The sequence below is a fragment of the Lolium perenne genome, chromosome 4 (genome assembly GCF_019359855.2).
Source record: "Lolium perenne isolate Kyuss_39 chromosome 4, Kyuss_2.0, whole genome shotgun sequence".
In the NCBI taxonomy this organism is placed as follows: domain Eukaryota; kingdom Viridiplantae; phylum Streptophyta; class Magnoliopsida; order Poales; family Poaceae; genus Lolium; species Lolium perenne.
This window is the reverse complement of record NC_067247.2, coordinates 113218227-113235967: the sequence shown is the minus strand read 5'-3', so window position 1 is coordinate 113235967 and position 17741 is coordinate 113218227. Positions and strand designations below refer to the sequence as shown.

Here is a 17741-nt window from a genome sequence, read left to right as displayed (position 1 = left end):
TATATTCGTCGACGAGATCGAGACGACGCGCCGCGACAATGGCGTATGGAAGCCGACTTTCTAGATCTAGAACTAGATCTAGATTGAGCGGTCAATGCGCGATAGATAGATCTAGATCTACATAGGGATGTGGGAGATACATATAGGAAGGGAAGATTTGCTCAAAAAATATGATTTTGTTTGGTCAAATTGGCTAAATTTGGGGTAGAAATGGGCAAAAAATAGGTGGGTTGGGAGAAGGGCCGGGTTGTGTGGAGGAGTGAGTGTAGTGGCTTGTGAGTGCTGGTTGGTGGCTGAAATAACTCTCAGGTTACTGCCGGCACACCAGGACCTGGGTGCGCCGGCAGTATATAACCATCCGGCTATATCTGCTTCCGGCCAGGCCCACGAAACATTGCCGGCGCACCAGCCCAGGAGCGCGCCGGCAATAGCAAATTACCGCTGGCGCGCTCCTGGGCTGGTGCGCCGGCAATGTTTCGTGGGCCTGGCCCGAATTGGCCGAGGCCATGCCAGGAAAAAGCGTCGGCGCGTCGAATGCACTGGTGCGCCGGTAGTGGGCAGGCATTGCCGGCGCGGCTTGTATTTGGTGCGCCGGCAGCACGTTCCACCGGCGCATGCAAAGGGTGGTGCGCCGGCACCACTTGCTTCCACCTATAGGCTTTTCCCTAGTAGTGATGATATCAGCGATATACACGCCCAGTTACGTGTTGGAGCTGTTGTGCGAGTACACAAGGGGTAGCAATGAGACCAGTAGTAAGGCAACGGCAAGGAGGTAGGTGTTCTATGGGCAAGTTCCTAGTTGCAAAATCTCAAAAAAGAGCTAGCAATGGATTTTAGAGATCTCTAAATTTTATGGCACCTGTTTGGCCAATCTCTTAAGAAGAATAGCTGGCAGCCTCTAGACGCTTACAACTTGCAAGTAATCTAACTTGCTTAACGAATGGCAGTGACAGTGATGAATGGTGGTGATATTAGAACATCTTCACCCCGCGTCCCCATAGCGGCCCTGGTAGCGATTTAGGGGCTGCCGTGATTTTTGGGCTCATACCGGTGCGTCCTAAATGGCACCGGCTAATTTTCGAGGCTAATAGAATCGCCGGCATCCCCGTGCCGGCCCCTTCGCGTAGGGCGCGAATCGGACGCGCTGGCGCCTCGCGGCACGACGGTTTTCGCGGGTGGGGGCGCCTTGTCAGCGAGAGGACGCGATAGTTCGCATCGGCCGCGACGCAGGAAGGTTGGCCGTCGGTGTTTAATGATCTCTCGCGTGGAAACCGAGGCAGCAACGAGGGCGGCGACTGGCCACGCGTCGTCCAGTCACCTACACCACCGTAAATGCGGGTAGTTGCCACCACTATTTAGTACGTACGCCATCCACCACCGTGGTGCTATCCTCTCATCTCCACCACCGCCGCCGCGCCATTCTCTCCTCTCCCCCTGCCAAAATGACGTGTGTCTTAAGACGACGTACTCCATGCTTGGCCTCAACGGCCGCGCGCTGCCTGCGGCGCCTCCACCACCACCGCAACCGCAGCCTGACGAAGACTACAGCTCCGATGACGCCGCGGACCCACGGTTCGCGGCGTGGCACGAGGCCTACGTCACAGACGCGGAAGCTGAGGCGGTGGAGGAGGCGGCGTAGTGGGGCGAGCAGCCGCAGGTCCCCGCCGACCCGGAGCAGGCGACGATCCTGGCGTCGTTGAACGCGCAGCGATTCCGGAGGTTGAAGGAGGAGCAGCGGGAGTTCATCAACGAAGCTAACCTCGAGCACGCCCTCGAGATCTCGCGCCAGCGAGTGGCCATGGAGGAGGCGGGACGCCTCCTCATGGAGGCGATGCGATAGAAGCTCTACGAACTCAACGCTCATCGCCACTACGAGGCGTTCGCCCGCGAGCAAGCGAGGCGCGCCGAGAACGAGGCTTCTCAGCAAAGGCTGAAAGCGCGGGGACAGCGCCGCCGGCAAGCTTCTGCGACGCCAGCCACCATGCTTTTGTATAAATTTCGTATGAATTTCAATTTTTAAATGTCATTTTAAATTTAAATTTGTATTGGGGCTACACTATAGGGACGCCGGTGTGGGAGCAGCATCCACAAATAGAGGATGCTGAGCCAGCGACCTCCATACGGCAGTGTCGGCGCCCCTGCCATAGCTATTTAGCGAGCGTCGGTAAAGATGCTCTTAGCAGGTAGAAGTATTCCTCGCCGGACTTAGAATTCTTTACCTCAGAATTTCAGGATTTCGTCACTAGTCAAGAAGCTACATTTAGGGCATCTCCAACCGCGCGACCCAAACCGCGCCCGCGCGTCCGTTTGGGTCGAGCCGGACAAAAACGCGGCCCAGCGCGGGGACGCACCGCAAAAGCGGACGGCCGCGGCGTCCGAAACGACGCAAACCCGGCCCAAATCTGGGCTAGGTTTGCGTGGCCGCGGATGGCACGCGCCGTCCGCTCGCGTCCGCGCGCTGGTCGCCTCGTCTCCCTTGGGCCCACCTGTCGGTGACCAGGGAGACTATTAAATGGGGGCTGGAGGGGATCTGGCCCTCCACTCCAGTCCCCACTTCACTCCCCAAGCAAAAACACCGCCATGGCCCCGAAGCGACGGTTCGCTCTCGGAGCGAACGACGACGAGGCGAGCAGCAGCCGCCGTCGTCCGCCGGCGTTGCGGCCATCGGGAGGAAACCAACGCGGCCTCCACATCGGAGAGGCCGCCCGCGGTGGTGCGGCATTGCCGCAACCACCGCCTCTCCTCCTCGAGCCGAAGCCGGAGTCCTCGGAGGAGGACCCGGACCTCCGCGCCGCCCTGATGATCTCGGCGGCGGAGGAGGAGGCGAAATGGCCGCACCTCCATGCGGCCATTCGCACCTCCGAGATGGAGGAGGCAGCGCGCCTGGCGGTCGAGGAGGCGGAGGGCTGGGAGCTCTACGCCCAGGCCCGCCAGGCGTGTCGGGAGGAGGAGGAGGAGGCGGCGCGGCGGGAGGAGGCCGGGCGCCGCGCCGACGAGGAGCGCCGCCCAGAGGCCGGGCGCCGCGCTGGCGAGAGGAGGCGAGCGCCTCGGGGAGGAGGCGGCGCTCCGTGCGCCGTCGCAGCCTCGGGTGGCTCGGACCCCCACTCGCCGTGGGAGGAGGCCCTGTGGTCTCCGTGGCCGGAGTCCCCGCCGCGGTCGAGCCACAACAGCGCCTCGCCGCCGGGGACGGCGACGACATCGCCGACGACGCCCACAGGGGCTAGGCGGCGCACCGGCGGCCACCGCGCCGCCGACCAAACCCTAATAGAGGGTTTTTAAATATTAGTTTAAATTTAAAAGCCCATATAGGGGCTTCGTTTGTTAGTTTTATTTGCCGAAAATAGGGCTATGTACAAATTTGCCCAAAATAGGGCATATGTTCAATATAATTTCGTTTAAATTCGCATTTTTTTTGTTTGCTTTCCTGTTTCTACGGTTATGTGATGCGTCCGCGCGTTGGGCGCAGCGCGCGACCCAAACGGACACGCGGACGCGGGCCGCTGTCCGCGTGTCCGCTCGGCCACTCAAACGGCCCAAACCGGATGGCCCAGCGCGTCCGTTTGGGTCGCGCGGTTGGAGATGCCCTTACTCAGTATTTGCCAAAAATAAATCCACATCCATTCTTCAGTGTCACTTCAGGCCTTGTTTACTTCTCTCGTATTTTTCTTCCCAATGGGTATGGGAATGAGAGGGGATTTGGTGTTCACCCAATCCCCTTAAATACCCTTCCCAAAAATACACTAGTATGATAAAGAGTATTTGATTTAGGCAAAAAATGTGAGGATGAGAGGGGATGGGAGGGGATATCTCGGGATTATGTCGTTTAAAACCGGAGAAGTAAACGGACTAGTGGGGATTTTCCGGGATACAAAATAATCTCCTCCCATCCTCATAAATACCTTAGAAGTAAACAAGGCCTCACTGTGTATCAAACCCGACTCCTCCCAATCCCTCCGGAAAACACCTCGCCCCTGTGTCCTCTAGGTCTCGGCGTCGGCGGCGAGGAGACGGCCGCCGCCGCAACCCGGGTCACAATCCCCAAATCAACATGAGTGACGAGGTAGCCAGAATGCCCGGCTGCCACAGCCCGCGCATCCACCTGCGAATCCCCTCGAGCGAGGATGGCGTCGGAACGACCCGCCGCGTCCGTCGCCGCCGCGGCAAATCGCCGGAGGCGCTTGAATCCATGCCGCTCCACGAGGACATGCTCCGGGAGATCCTCCTCCGCCTCCCGCCACAGCCATCCTCCCTGCTGCGCGCCTCGGCGGTCTGCAAGCACTGGCGAGGCCTCGTCACCGACCCCTGCTTCCTCCGCCGCTTCCGCGCCCACCAAGGGAAGCCGCCCCTCCTCGGCGTCTTCGAGCCCCACATCTGGGGCATCAAGTTCAGATCCACCTTAGGCCCTCCAGACCGCATTCCTCAGGAGCGCTTCGACCTGCAACGTCAAATTGGCCACCGCGGGAGGATCAACTTGCGCGGATGCCGCCACGGTCGCGTCCTCCTCTTGGACGTGAATCCGAATAAGATCATTGTGTGCGACCCCATCACCGGCGAGCACCACCGTGTTGCCGCTCCACCACCGTTCGGAGAGCTACACAGCTATGGGGTCTATGGGGATGTGCTCTGCGCTGCCGCGGACGACGGCCACGTGCACGGCAGCTGCCACTCGAGCCCCTTCAAGGTGGTCTTGATGTGCCTGGAAGGAGGCAAAGGTCTCAAACCAATCGCTTGTGTATACTGCTCGGAGACTGGCGTTTGGGGCAATGTCATCACAACAACGGATCAATGTGAGCTTGTTAATTGTAATCCTGGAATCCTTGTTGGTAATGTCCTTTACTGGTCATCTAAGAGTGTGACTCCCAACAGAACTTTTCTAGATTTGTATGATCTCACAGACGACATTGTTGAGTTTGATGTGGATAGGCAGAGCCTAGGTGTGATCAAGGGGCCTCCATGTCTTAATATCAGCTTCAAACATCAGATAATCAGGGCAGAGGATGATGCTCTCGGTCTCGCTATATTCTCCCACGATGAACTCCAAGTGTGGAAGAGGATGGTCTCTTGTCATGCTGGTACTACGTGGTTGCTGCACAACGCCTGTGAAGTGCATACCCTTCTTGGCCTCCCTCCTCAGATTGAGGGATCGATGAGAAAGATGGAAATACTGGGGTATGATGAGGATAACCGTGCAATCATTGTATTTGTAGATGGCAATGTCTACATGGTTCAACCTATGTCCATGCAGTTCAGAAAACTTTATGAAAGCGCTTATCCTATCAAGTGTCATCCTTTTGCAAGTTTCTATGCACCAGGTGAGTGTTCATCCTTACTCCGTGTATTCTGTTAGTTACTAGATCCAGTGATGTTCTAGATATGGTTGATGGAATACTTTTCTTGTGCTTCTCAAGTGTTCACTAACAAATTAAACTTAGGTATATATTGTGACACACTTGTAGCCATTTTTTTTTATGTCTTCACTCTTCTGAGGTACCAAATGAAATCTCAAATGAGTAACTCAGTTGGCGTGTTTGGATCCTCAAAGTTAGTTTTATTATTTTATCTAGTACTATCTGTTTTGGTATTGATATTAATGTTATCTCCATAATAACAACTTTCCCTGAATCTATACTTTCTGAAATAATGGTTCTTTTGTCACTTGTTGAAGACCCCTGCTGCAAACTTGCACCACACAAAAATAAATTCAATTTCTCGTCTCTAATAGGCTAGATGTACTTAAAGCTTAACACCAAAATCACTTTTGTTGCTAGAATTTATCAGTTCAAGCATGTTACAGTTTTGTCTGCTTGTACGTGGGGAAAACAGTCTTTTTTCCTTATCAGCTAAAACTTTCATCATGAAATAGCTACATTTTACCATTTTCATAAATGGTCTTGGCATTTAAAAATATTTGTGAATTAAGTTTTAGTATCAAAAGTGGGTTATAGGACGTATATGAAAAAGAGGGTTTTTTCAAGTTATATTTGTCAATTCATCTATGTAACCAACTCACTATTGCAGTCTCTTATCTATATATCTTTTCCTAGTATCTTTTATTAATTGCCCGACTTCTTATGCTTCTAGACCTAGCCATTCCTGGTGGATGTAATGGAGTTGAAATATTGCACGATGCATAGAATGATTTCCGGTCTGATGTGCTGAGGTTCTAGAATTGTTCAACAGGTAAGAACATCTTGTGCATAGTTTGCGAAATTTTTGGTTGTTTTATTTTTTTTGTATCAAACATATCTATCTGGCTGCCAACGTGGGCAGCATGCGCCCACAAACTATTGTAACAATTGAAACGACGGTGTCGGTAGGCAAAATGACTTTCCCTTTTGGGTCGTAAATGATATTGAGATGTTACATATGGTGTTGATGCTTATATTACATGATTGTGCTTATGTGGCCATGCCTAGAGTTTTCCCTTGGTTCAGCTATTTCAGAGTCGCAAGCTGACAGCAAAATGTTATTAGCATTCAAATAAGTTGCAATGTCTGGCTCAAGGATTTAGTTTGTTGTCATAGGTAATCCTAGGAGATATAGCCAGGAAGGTGATATCTGTTATATTTTACGACTTTGCAAAGACATGTTAACAAACTGTTTTCAACCATGTGTGCTGCATAGGTTTTACTATTAGGTTTTTTCTGTATTTGTAATTAGTAACTGGTTGGCAATTTTGTTTTCTCCAGGTGAGTACTGGCTGCTGCTGCAGTACCCACGATTTTGTCGCATTGCATCAGTGCAGTCGGCAGTCTGTATATGTGCTCTTTCAAGAAGAACATGCCCAACTTGTGCCGTGGTCTATCTAGGTTCCTAATGTAACAAGATGCTATATTGGTACCTAATGAAGGGAAGTTCAGCTTTCCCAACCTATAATTCTACTAAGGTTCGGCTGTATCTTTTTGCATAGTTGTGCTTGGCAGGTCTCTCTTCAGCCAGGGGAGTTTTGGAGCACATTTATGACTTTGTTAACCATCATGAAACGTTAAAAAAATAAATGTAAAAACAATATATCCTAGGAAGGTCAAGCTCACATTTTCTTATGCAGATCATTTCAGATGTTGACAAAATTCCATTGTTGTTATAAATTACTACCTCTGTCCATAAAAGCATGTTTGTGTAAATTTAGATGTATCTATACACTCTTTAGTGTATAGGGTACATCCGAATTTAGACAGAATTCCGACATCCTCTTTATGGATGGAGGGAATACATTTGTTCCTCAGGATAATTGTTACACTTGTTAGATTGTATATGGATATGTACTTGTACATGGTAACTGTTGGTTAAGATTGAATCATATCATCTCTAGGCATCCGCACAACTGGCCAGGAAATCTCACAGGAATCATATCACATACTCCTACGAAACCTCACTTAGAGAACCCGGGCTTATCTGCTGTATTAAAAAAAAATGGTGATCACAAGACACTGGATATAACTGGTAACTAGTTTGTATATGTTCCAAAATTTGCTGTCATTCCCATTTGGAGCAGAAATCCATTCAAGTGTCTGCAGTGCCATGTTTCTTCAGTTGGGCTGCACAGAAAGATGCATGGTTTCTTCTAACATTTAAAGAAATCTACCGAGGCAGTAAAACGCTGAGCTGGTGTCACACCACGTGATGCGAGCAAAGAAATTGCAGGTTTAGATCCACGTTTCAATCGTACACAAATCTGCAAGAAGTTGCAGCTTTTGACCTGCATGATTGTACCCTCAAAGATGCAACGGTACAAGCAGAGGCTGGTGGTCTGCAAAAGTAGGACTCACAAGAAACTTCCACACACTACACTCTGATAAAGGAGAGCTCAATCATAGAGAGCAGCACTGCCGCAGAATTTTCTCATAATTACCAAACACATTCAGCTTATTTTTTTTCGAGAAAACGCAAAAAGCCTTTGCTTTTCATTGCATTGAAAAGAAGGAGAGCATAAGTTTAACAGTTACAACCCGCGGAAGGGGCAGAACAGGGAACGAGCAAAAGAAGCAAAGAAAAAATCAGTGTACATCCCAGGTGCTCGGCAAGACGACGCGCAGGCCTCGTGCTCCAGCTCTTGCCCAGGTGCTTGCCTTATCACGGATCTTGGTGACCACGCCGGGGACGGAGGGGGTTGCGCCGTCAAAGACGCAGTCATTGCGTTCCTTCCAGATCATCCACGGGATGAGTAGCATCATTGAGGCGAGACCTTTGCGCAGGGTTTTGGGTGTGGCTTGCCTAGCTCGGAGCCACCAGGAGAGCAAGGTGTCGTCCTGGGCGGGTGGTCTGCAGGTGGCGCGTAGCCAGGAGAGGATATCAGCCCACACCTGACGTGCGAAGCCGCAGCCGATGAGGAGGTGCTGTATAGTTTCCATCTCTTGGTCGCAGAGCAGGCACTTGGCATGGTGCGGAAGACCCCGTCGTTGCAGATGCTCGGCCGTCCAGCATCTATCCAGGTGTGCCAACCAATGGAAGAATTTGACACTGTGAGGTGCCCAAGTCTTCCAGGTAAGCTGCCAGGCATCACAGAGCAGGGATCCATGAAAGGTGGCTCTGTAGCAGGAACTAGCCGAGTAGGATCCGTTGCTGGACCACTTCCACACCATGGTGTCGGCCTGGTCAGATAGCTGGACGTGTTCGAGTCTCCTCCAGAGCAACAGATAGTCGCCAATCTCCTCGATACCCAGGGTGCCGTGTATGTCCCAGACCCATTGGCGGTTTTGCAGGCCCTGAGCGACGGTAGTGGCGCGCCTCCGGCGCTTGGGGATGCAGGCGTATAGACGCGGCATGATCTCGCTGACGGACCTGCCGTCGATCCAGCGGTCCTCCCAAAACTGCGTCGAGTGTCCATCGCCGAGGGATATGGTTGTGGAGGCGAAGAAGAGGGCACGCTCCTCGGCGGAGAACTGCAGGTCAAGTACATGCCATGCTTTCGACGTGTCGGTGCGGCTGAACCAGAGCCACCTTAGGCGCAACGCGAGGCCGGCTTTGGCCATGTTCTGGACGCCGAGTCCGCCAAATTGGATGGGCCGGCAAACCCTGTTCCAGTTGACGTGGCAGCTGCCACCGTTTGCTTCTTTGCGTCCAGCCCATAGGAAGCCCCTCTGGATCTTCTCAATCTGCTTGATGGTCTTCTTTGGTGGCGCGTAGACAAGGAGCTGGTGAATGGGGATGGCGCATAGCACCGCCCTGACCAGCTTCAGCCTGCCAGCCTTGTCCATGAGGTGCGCCTTCCATGCCGGGAGTCGTGCGGCGATGCGGTCCACGAGGGGTTGCAGCTGCGCGCATGTCGGTCTCCTGATCGTCAAGGGGATGCCCAGGTAAGTCATAGGCATAGTTGTCATGGGGCAGCCCAGGCCGGCGGTGACCACGGCGGTGTCCTCGTCCGTGCCGTTGATGAGGGCAGCGGAGCTCTTGCCGTAGTTGACCAGGAGGCCGGAGGCGCATCCAAACAGCAGCAGGATCTCCTTGACGGCGGCTATGTCATCGCACGAAGGGTGGCAGAAGAGGACGACGTCGTCGGCGTAGAGAGAAATCCCGGGGATGCTTATGTGTACAAGAAATATCTACGGGATGACATCTACTACACAGCAGCACACAAGTTCTTGAAATGCACTGATCTCGAAAACTATGCATCTTCTGATATACGTTGGTGATGATAATTGATCAGATAGAATGATCAAAATAAATTGAAAAGGAGCACACGTGTTTGTCATCACAACAACATAAACGCTTGATTCAGCAGGTAGAACAACATACAAGAGGGTAAAACATAAGAAAAATCAACAACCACAACAACAACAAAGATAACATATAGCATTATAGCCAGAACCTCGCAAAATGGGAATATAGACACACGCCGTCAACCTAGATGCACAAACTTTTCGAAAAAAAAAAAATCTATGTACGGAGATGTAGCCTGCACAGCTGGAGAAACGAAACACCAGGAACAGATCAGATTTGCCCAAGTCAGATTGGAAAGGGTATGTGCAATTCAGGCATGTAACTCAACTTGCTTCAGGTCTTGGTTAGGAGCGCTCACCCGAGGTTTCAGGTCAGACTTAGCGCTGGCAGATCGATTCATCGGTTTTTTGCTGTTCGTCCCCTTCGCTGCTCCCTCGCTAACTGTTGGAAACAACAAAACTTGCTCAATTACGCCTACGGAGTGTTGATTTCACGGAAATGCATGGCAGAAAAAGGAGAGATGTACATAAACTCAGTTTCTAAATAATTTGCTAGGCACACGAGCAATCATAGTGAGAGAGGCAAAGATCAGCTAGATTCTCATATCAAAAGATGTTCAAAAAATCTTGCAGAAACAGTTTTGGTAAGCAGCTCATGTAGGCTTCCAATGCAATAACGATTTCTTTTACAGCATTTAAGCCTCTATGTTAGTGGTGCAACTAAAGAAACTCTTGTAGGATGCACCGTTGATATAACTATGCAAGTACAACTATGCAATATGAGAAAATCATTCTAGGTTTCAAGCATTTATGCTTAAAGACAACAAAAAGGCTGGATGAGTTGTGACCATTGTGTGTTTTACCATTATTTGGCAGGGAGAGCCGCTTCTTGGCTGATGTGTTGAGCTGCAAACGCTTATCTTTCTGATTGAGCGCAGATGAAGAAGCTATATCTATGGGCTGCGAGCTGACTTCCTCAAAACCCTCATCTACCAACTTCGGCTTCTGTTTGGACGATCCCAAAGAGGTGGAAGGAAGTACACGTGATCGTCCGAATGAAGTAAAATTTACATCAGAATAAGACTTCTTGTGGTTTGCGCCTTTCTTCTTGTTCAGGCCATTAGGAGTATTTGAAGTTGGCAGTTTGACCTTTGGTATGGCCTGAGACTTTGTTTCCTCATGCTGATTATCATCGCATGTCGGCATGCTCTCTTTAGGATTATTTTCAAGTAACCTGTTCTCCCATGGACGTGCAGCAACCCACCTCTCTACCCAGTTTGATCCCCAGTGGTTGTCATCAGGTTCGAGTCCGTGCAGATTTGTAGGTTTCTGTTGCCTTGAACCAGCTTGCCTCTAACCAATACAAAAACAGAGCTTACTGGCTTCAGAGAGGTTAACAGATATAAAAAATAGTACAGAATTTTCAGTGTGAGCACTTATCGTCATCTACATGTAAAGATCATTCTCAAATGCTACCAATAGGTTCCTACATGCACCATCTCATACTAAATTGTACAGTACACTAGTAATATATTTGCTGCATTCTCTTCAACCAATAAAAGACATCAGTTGCACTTAGGTGAAGCAACAGCGAGAAAATATCTGGAAGGGAAAAAGGCAAATCTTCTCCTAGGATCACATGAACGCATGTTTTGGTTCTGTACAACACGGACTTCCCCAGTGCACATGTGGCCAATTTCTGTCCACGCATATTCAAAAAATGGTATACACCTATGGTTTATTTAAAAGATTGGAATAAGAAATTGAAGTGTACAGAACGAAAAAGGGATGATCTGAGGTTTTCAGGTAGTCAGGTTTACAGAAACAGGATAATGTTGGGATATACCTAATTAAGTGTGTCCCCTGCAGTTTGGCATCAGCTAGCTGAACTACTCACCCTATTGCACAGGTTCTCTTTTTCCTGCATACTAGCTAGATTTAAAATTGTGTACTTGTTATACAACTCTAATGCCTATGATTCAAAGTACAGCTATAAATTTTTTCATCTGTAAGAACTCTACTATCAATACTTAGTTAATCTAAACTATTTTAATCTAGCATCACCAGAATATATTTTCCATTGTCTTGACTATTGAGTATGACCTTTTACGTATTCTAGATTATTATCAGAATTTCTAGTCCCCAAAGAGAAGATAGTGCCTTAATCCTACCAGTTGCATACATTCATACACATGCCAGTGAGAAAACAATACCCCTCAGAAAAAATAAGCATGGTGCACAAATATCAAACTGTTTGATATTTATCTCCACAGCGGTTTCAGTCATTTCAGTTTTATTAACCTATGGTTTAGTATGCATTTTGCAACAGTAGCCGTCTTCTCCACTAAACTATTAAATAATTAAGCAGAGGAAGCACGAAAAATATCGGTTATCCACTGTTTGGAAGGCTGTATGCTAATGAGACAGAATCCTGACTAATGTACTGCTTGCTTGTGTCATTAACTTCCTGACCTGACTACAGAAGTGCATCTTCTACAAAAAAAAATTGATTCAAGAGCACCAAGTTCACCTCACTTAACAAGTCTCAACTAGTTCAGGTATTCTGGTGTAGTTCCCTCCAAAATTACCTGATGAGTCAACGCATATGCCATTGCTCTCTCGCGTTTCGCAGCAGCTTCCTGCCTTTTAAGTACTTTAGCTTGTATTTCTTCCACGGAACCAGTACCGCCACACCAGCCCTCCTACATTTGTTGTTGCAGAGTTAAAAATGTTATCCCTTAAACAGGTCTATTAGAGAAACATATTTATGTCACCCATGTATGACTTGAATCCTTAATGCAGAGGCCGGGGCTCCGTTTCCCTTTTCGAAAAAAATGTATGACTTGATATATTTTCCACTTGGAAAACAATGTTAATGGTCAACAGGTCTAATGGCCCTGAATTTATTATTGCTGCAATAATTGGCAGAATATCAAAAGGTTGAAGAAAAATGCTGTTTATTCAGAACATAAGGCCCTAAGAACATACAGCAGGATAGACACACGACAACTGAATGTTCCATAGCAGCAATTACACCCTTAAAGTCTGTAAAAACGTTTTCCTTGGCCCTAATCCCAGCTCATTCAATCCAAGTCAGCTGATGAACCATGATAGCATGTGTACTTTCATTCTCATCATCCTTCAACTGACCACTTGTAACTAAATTTTATACACCAAATAATAAATTTAAACTCTTTAATGTTCCAATTTGTGTCCTTCCATCCCTATATAGAAAAATATATGACTTGCTCTTGTTATATGTATTGAAGTGTAGTTTATTTAATTGAATGGTAGATAGGGACATAGGGTAGTATATTTATTTCTAACTGATCACGTGGCCTACCTCAATTTCTCGAACGTGATTCTCACTATCATCTTGCTCAGGGACCTTTTTCCGTGCAATCTGGCTTTTTAAAGCAACACCAACTTCTCTTGCTCTGACACGAGCTTCAGCTCTTACCAGCTCATGCATACACTGAAGTGTTTCTGCTGTCTGCTTTCTCACAATATGGCCCCTAACAAGGGCCTGCAGTATAACTATACCTTTCAGCGCCCGTAAAGCCCGCTGAGCCTGTAATGTAAGAAAAAAAAACAAAAGATCAAAATGTCAGAAGCTGTGAAAGGATGGATGCTTCGAATCATGAGCTAACATATCATACAAAAGCCATAGCTTCTTCAACTAATGATTTTTCATACACTACAACTATATAGCTGGATAATTTATTAAATTTAATTCAGGACAAGAAGATTTAATTTCTCATTGTCTTTTCATGATCATTGAAGAATTAACTAGGACCTCACTAAATCTTCTTTTTTGTTTTTCTTCGATTATCTTAATAACATGTATAGTCTCTTGCCCTTCATATTTGCTGACTATCTCCAGATTTAGTTAAAAGTAACTGAATCCTGAATATTCACTATTTAGTAGCATTGCCTCCTCGACATGGCAAACCAAAGAAGATATTCGTTGTCTACCACAACAATGTTCAAATATAGCATACCAAGAACGACCGAAATGCAGACTGAAAAACTGTTGCAGCCAAATCCTCTAGTCTAGAAAATTCTCCAGTCTGAGAAACATGCACATCAAGTGATGTACATTCTGAAGAAATGGAATTTGGAACCATCTCCGTGTTGTTGTCATCATTGGATGTATCACTAGGTACTGCAAGTTCTTCTAGTGCAGAATCCAGAGAATGCTTTCGTTTGTGTAGCTGTCCAGCAGCAGAGCTCTGCAATATGATAGTTGTCATGATGGGAGCCAATACAGCAGTAACAACTAATAAGTAGTATAACTAAGAAAGTGTAGTCCGAATTTAAACCTAATAAAGTAAGCATTAACAAAAACATGCCATTAAGTGCTCAATCAAAGCTTTGGTCCAGCATGCTTTTATTTCATTGTTCTTATTTTGTAGGTAAGGGGGTAGAAGAACGAAAGTGGGTGGCAGTAACAACCTACATTTGCTATATCAGTGCACAACATTAAATACACAGATAGTAATAACCACATAATGTGATTGTTGTTTCTCCCCACTCCCATAGTACTTGGATTGTTGGTAAAACACTGGCATACACGGAATAACTCTATTTTGGAACTAGTGACAGTGGAGCAGAGTTGTTGAGCAGCAAGCCCATGACAAAGACATGGCAACGACAGCACTTGCGTGGCATCAGACAGACCAAATTTGGTAAACCATCCACTTCTGCAGTTTTGCTCATTCTTTAAGGTTTGTCATGTTCCCAAATCTCTCATAGAAAGACAAAAGACAAAAAGTACATGCACCTATCAAGCCGTGCACATAGCAGCGATAGCACATATGAGAAGGAAACAGAAACAAAAGACAAACAAAATAATCATAGGTTCAGAGTTCAGAGTATAGCTAAGTTGATAAAAATATTCCCATAAGACATTAAGTGGATTACAAGCTATAAAACCCAAGGCGGACACCATTACTTACGGTTTCACTGCTCTCGGCAGTCTGTGTTGTTTCTTGATTTTGTGAACTCTTCCCCTTTTCTTGCTTTTTTATGCGAACCAGTGATTTAATCCACTTAGATGAAATACCCATGATAACCCAACCTTTTCTTTCTTCTAGTTCAATCACCTAAGACCTGCATTCAGAATATTGTGATGTTTACTATACTAATGAAGTAAAGCTGCCTTCTGCTTATATAACTTAAGTAAAAGAACAAAGATGACTCACAGCATAGAACCAAGAAACACTGCACAACAATTACTAGAATCTCAAGCAATGTATATCAATACTACTGTAAGAGTGCACATGCAACATTTTGAAAAAATGACCAAATAATTCAGAAGTCTTCTCATGAACCATGAAATTTGGTATGACAAGAGAAAATCATCCTATCCAATGATTAATGCCAGTGTCATAAAGAACGTAAGCTGTATGATAAGGTTAGTTGGAAGCAAACATAAATATTCTGTCATTCCTTCACTAGTGGTTGCCATGAAAGTATATAATACAGTCAAAGACTACGGCATCAATCTATTATACATGCTGATTTCTAATCCTACTCTGCGATCTAATTTTCAGTAAACGCAAAAAATTGTTTTGCGTGTTAGACTGGAACTGAAGAGCACTTCAGCAGGCAACTTTGGAATATGGGTCATACGGACTAGAATGAGGAAACTGCTTAGTTTTTGCAGAATATAAGCAACAATGTATCCCGTGAATGCAGCTAACAACTGAGCGAAATTCAAATAATTCCCAAGAGGAACGCATTTCAACACAAGATTTCAAGAGTTGCAGGCGACGCATAATGTAAGATCGACTAATTTCTCCAAGGCAATAATATTTGGATCTCCAAATAAGACCCAGCAAACAAGTGCCTTGGAGATTCACTGAAACTTTACACCAAATGAAGACACGGCTAGCCCCCAAAAGGAGCCAGCTTTTGAGAAAGAAAAAATAAAGGGTACAGAGCTTGTCATAAATGGAGCCTTTTTACAGCTCTCCATCTGAAAATCTCGCAAAAAGATGCAAGCACTTCGATTATGCACGGATTGGCTGAAACTCCATAAGCATTTTGTTTTTCGAAAACCAAGTCCATGAGAAACTTTAACAAAAAACATCGCATAAGCAATGTACCTCCAAACCATCGAAACGCGCGCACAAATCAGCGCCAGAGGCAGGCATAGCCAAGGGACGCAGAACTCGGATGCTAGAAAATTCCCCAAAATCTAGCAAAAAAGCGACTCAAATCCAAGAACACGCCCATAATCATTCAACCGAGGCCCCGAATTAGACTGAGTCGCGCCCCAGAGGAAACGACGATGAGCGCACAGCCCAGAGGCGGCGCTCATCGAAATGCCTACAGATTGCGCGATTCTTTGCATCGGATGGGTGTTGGGGCTCACCTGGGCGGCGAAGAGGAGAGCCTGCGACGGCTGGGCTGGCTGCAGAGTGGAGACCATTCCCAGTTTCCCACCCTCGCTCTCCTCTTCTCTCTCGAGTCGTGCCCCCCTCTCCTCTTCCTTTCTGACTTTGGATTTCGTTTTTTATTCTGTTCCTCTTATTTGCACTTTTCGTTTCTTTGAAGCAAAATAAAATTAGGAGAAGAAGAGCAGAAAGGAAGAAGATAGATCTCCCAAGGAGCTGGCACAGGAACATAACTGCTTCGTCCAATAGCACGAAACTTCAGTTTTAGAGAAGCTTAGTAGATCCCAAAACATCGGTCCTCTATGAGTATATAATAGCAAATCGGACAAAACCGCAAAATAACCACTATTCTGCAGTTTTGACTAAAAGGTTGATTTTAGTGGAAAATTAATTTGGCTTCTGGATGTCTATGCTTCCTCTACTAAAAATACATATTTTGAAGTGTTGAAATTGTTTGACAAAAAAATGTACATGTACATCTCCAAAACATGTGTGAGTTATCAAGTTTCGCGAAAACCCGGTATTTTTTGTGGCTTATGTAAAAGAAGAGAAAAATTATCTTGTTAAATGCCTTATTTTAGCATCAAATTTTATTTTTTTTACACATGTCATACAACAAGTCGATTTTTCATTAAACGACTTTATGGGCACGCAGCACGTGAAGATGCACGTGCGAATTTTTTATTTAATTTTTTAAAATATTTCAAAATATATCTAAGATGCATTTTAAAATAAATAGAGCATATTCTTCCATGAGCCAAAACACCACTCCCCATAATATATCCATATGGTACACTACCCTTTTTTTGTATATGTTTGGTCAAATTTAATTTGAATTACGCCAAAAGATATGAACCTGCTTATTTAAGGACCAATAGAGTATAGCTCTAACAAACAAGTAGAAGTAGAAAATTTTATAGTTTGCAAATATTTTACAGCATAACTAATAATAAATAACAGTCTCGTATGTTTCTGATGATCAGATCAAACATGCGCAATAGGAAAAGTATCAATTTAAAACATATCAAAACAATGTGCAATTAAATAAAAACCCACCGATTAAATGAAAATGTGTGCACCAAAGTCATCCCTGACAGCATCTTCAACAGTGCCACCGGCCGTAGCACTATTACCGGCCAATGTGCCACCTCCATCACCGAACATTGTGTGGTCATCGCCACCTCCATCACTAGCCATTGGGTGATCACCGCACCAACGTCAACACTATCACCACCATCAACATCATCACCACCAAGCACATTACCTTATACTAAACAGATACACTAAAACTTCATACTATAAGATCATAGAAGCTCACATGGTCATCAATTGTGCATCAACTTGAAGGTGCATTTCTCACTTGCTCCGAACAAGCACTCTAACAGCTAGAAGTTCGCTTGATCGCATCATATCGGCCTTGAAGTGATCTCTATGTGCGGGTAGAAGGGATTGGCATATCACAATGAAACATATCCTCAATTCCTTGCCAATATTTAATGTCGGTTTGATCATTGTCGGACACCACACCGACCGAAATCCTCTCATGTGCCTTCAACAAAAGGAGTTCCTCCAAATCTATGTAGTTAGCAATTCTAAGTGCATTTCCTTTTGTCACCATCGCTTCAAATGCATCCTCTTCAATTTCCTCCAACCTCAGTACCATCCTCGTAAGCATCCAGAG

At 46.3% G+C, this 17741-nt stretch overlaps 2 protein-coding genes across 2 annotated transcripts; one reads left to right on the top strand and one right to left on the bottom strand.

Annotated features, from left to right (window-relative positions):
- Window positions 1–3924: 3924 nt before the first annotated feature.
- Window positions 3925–7028, top strand: LOC127302999 (uncharacterized). The gene is made up of 3 exons (XM_051333737.1): window positions 3925–5312; window positions 6082–6180; window positions 6690–7028. The coding sequence occupies exons 1-2, from the start codon at window positions 4049–4051 to the stop codon at window positions 6132–6134; spliced, it is 1317 nt and encodes a 438-aa protein (XP_051189697.1). The 5' UTR covers window positions 3925–4048; the 3' UTR covers window positions 6135–6180; window positions 6690–7028.
- Window positions 7029–9629: 2601 nt separating this feature from the next.
- LOC127302998 (protein IQ-DOMAIN 5) lies at window positions 9630–16224 on the bottom strand. The gene is made up of 7 exons (XM_051333736.2): window positions 16039–16224; window positions 14618–14771; window positions 13661–13891; window positions 13003–13230; window positions 12248–12361; window positions 10523–11012; window positions 9630–10101 (listed from the first exon to the last, which is right to left on the bottom strand). The coding sequence occupies exons 2-7, from the start codon at window positions 14726–14728 to the stop codon at window positions 9971–9973; spliced, it is 1305 nt and encodes a 434-aa protein (XP_051189696.1). The 5' UTR covers window positions 14729–14771; window positions 16039–16224; the 3' UTR covers window positions 9630–9970.
- Window positions 16225–17741: the final 1517 nt, after the last annotated feature.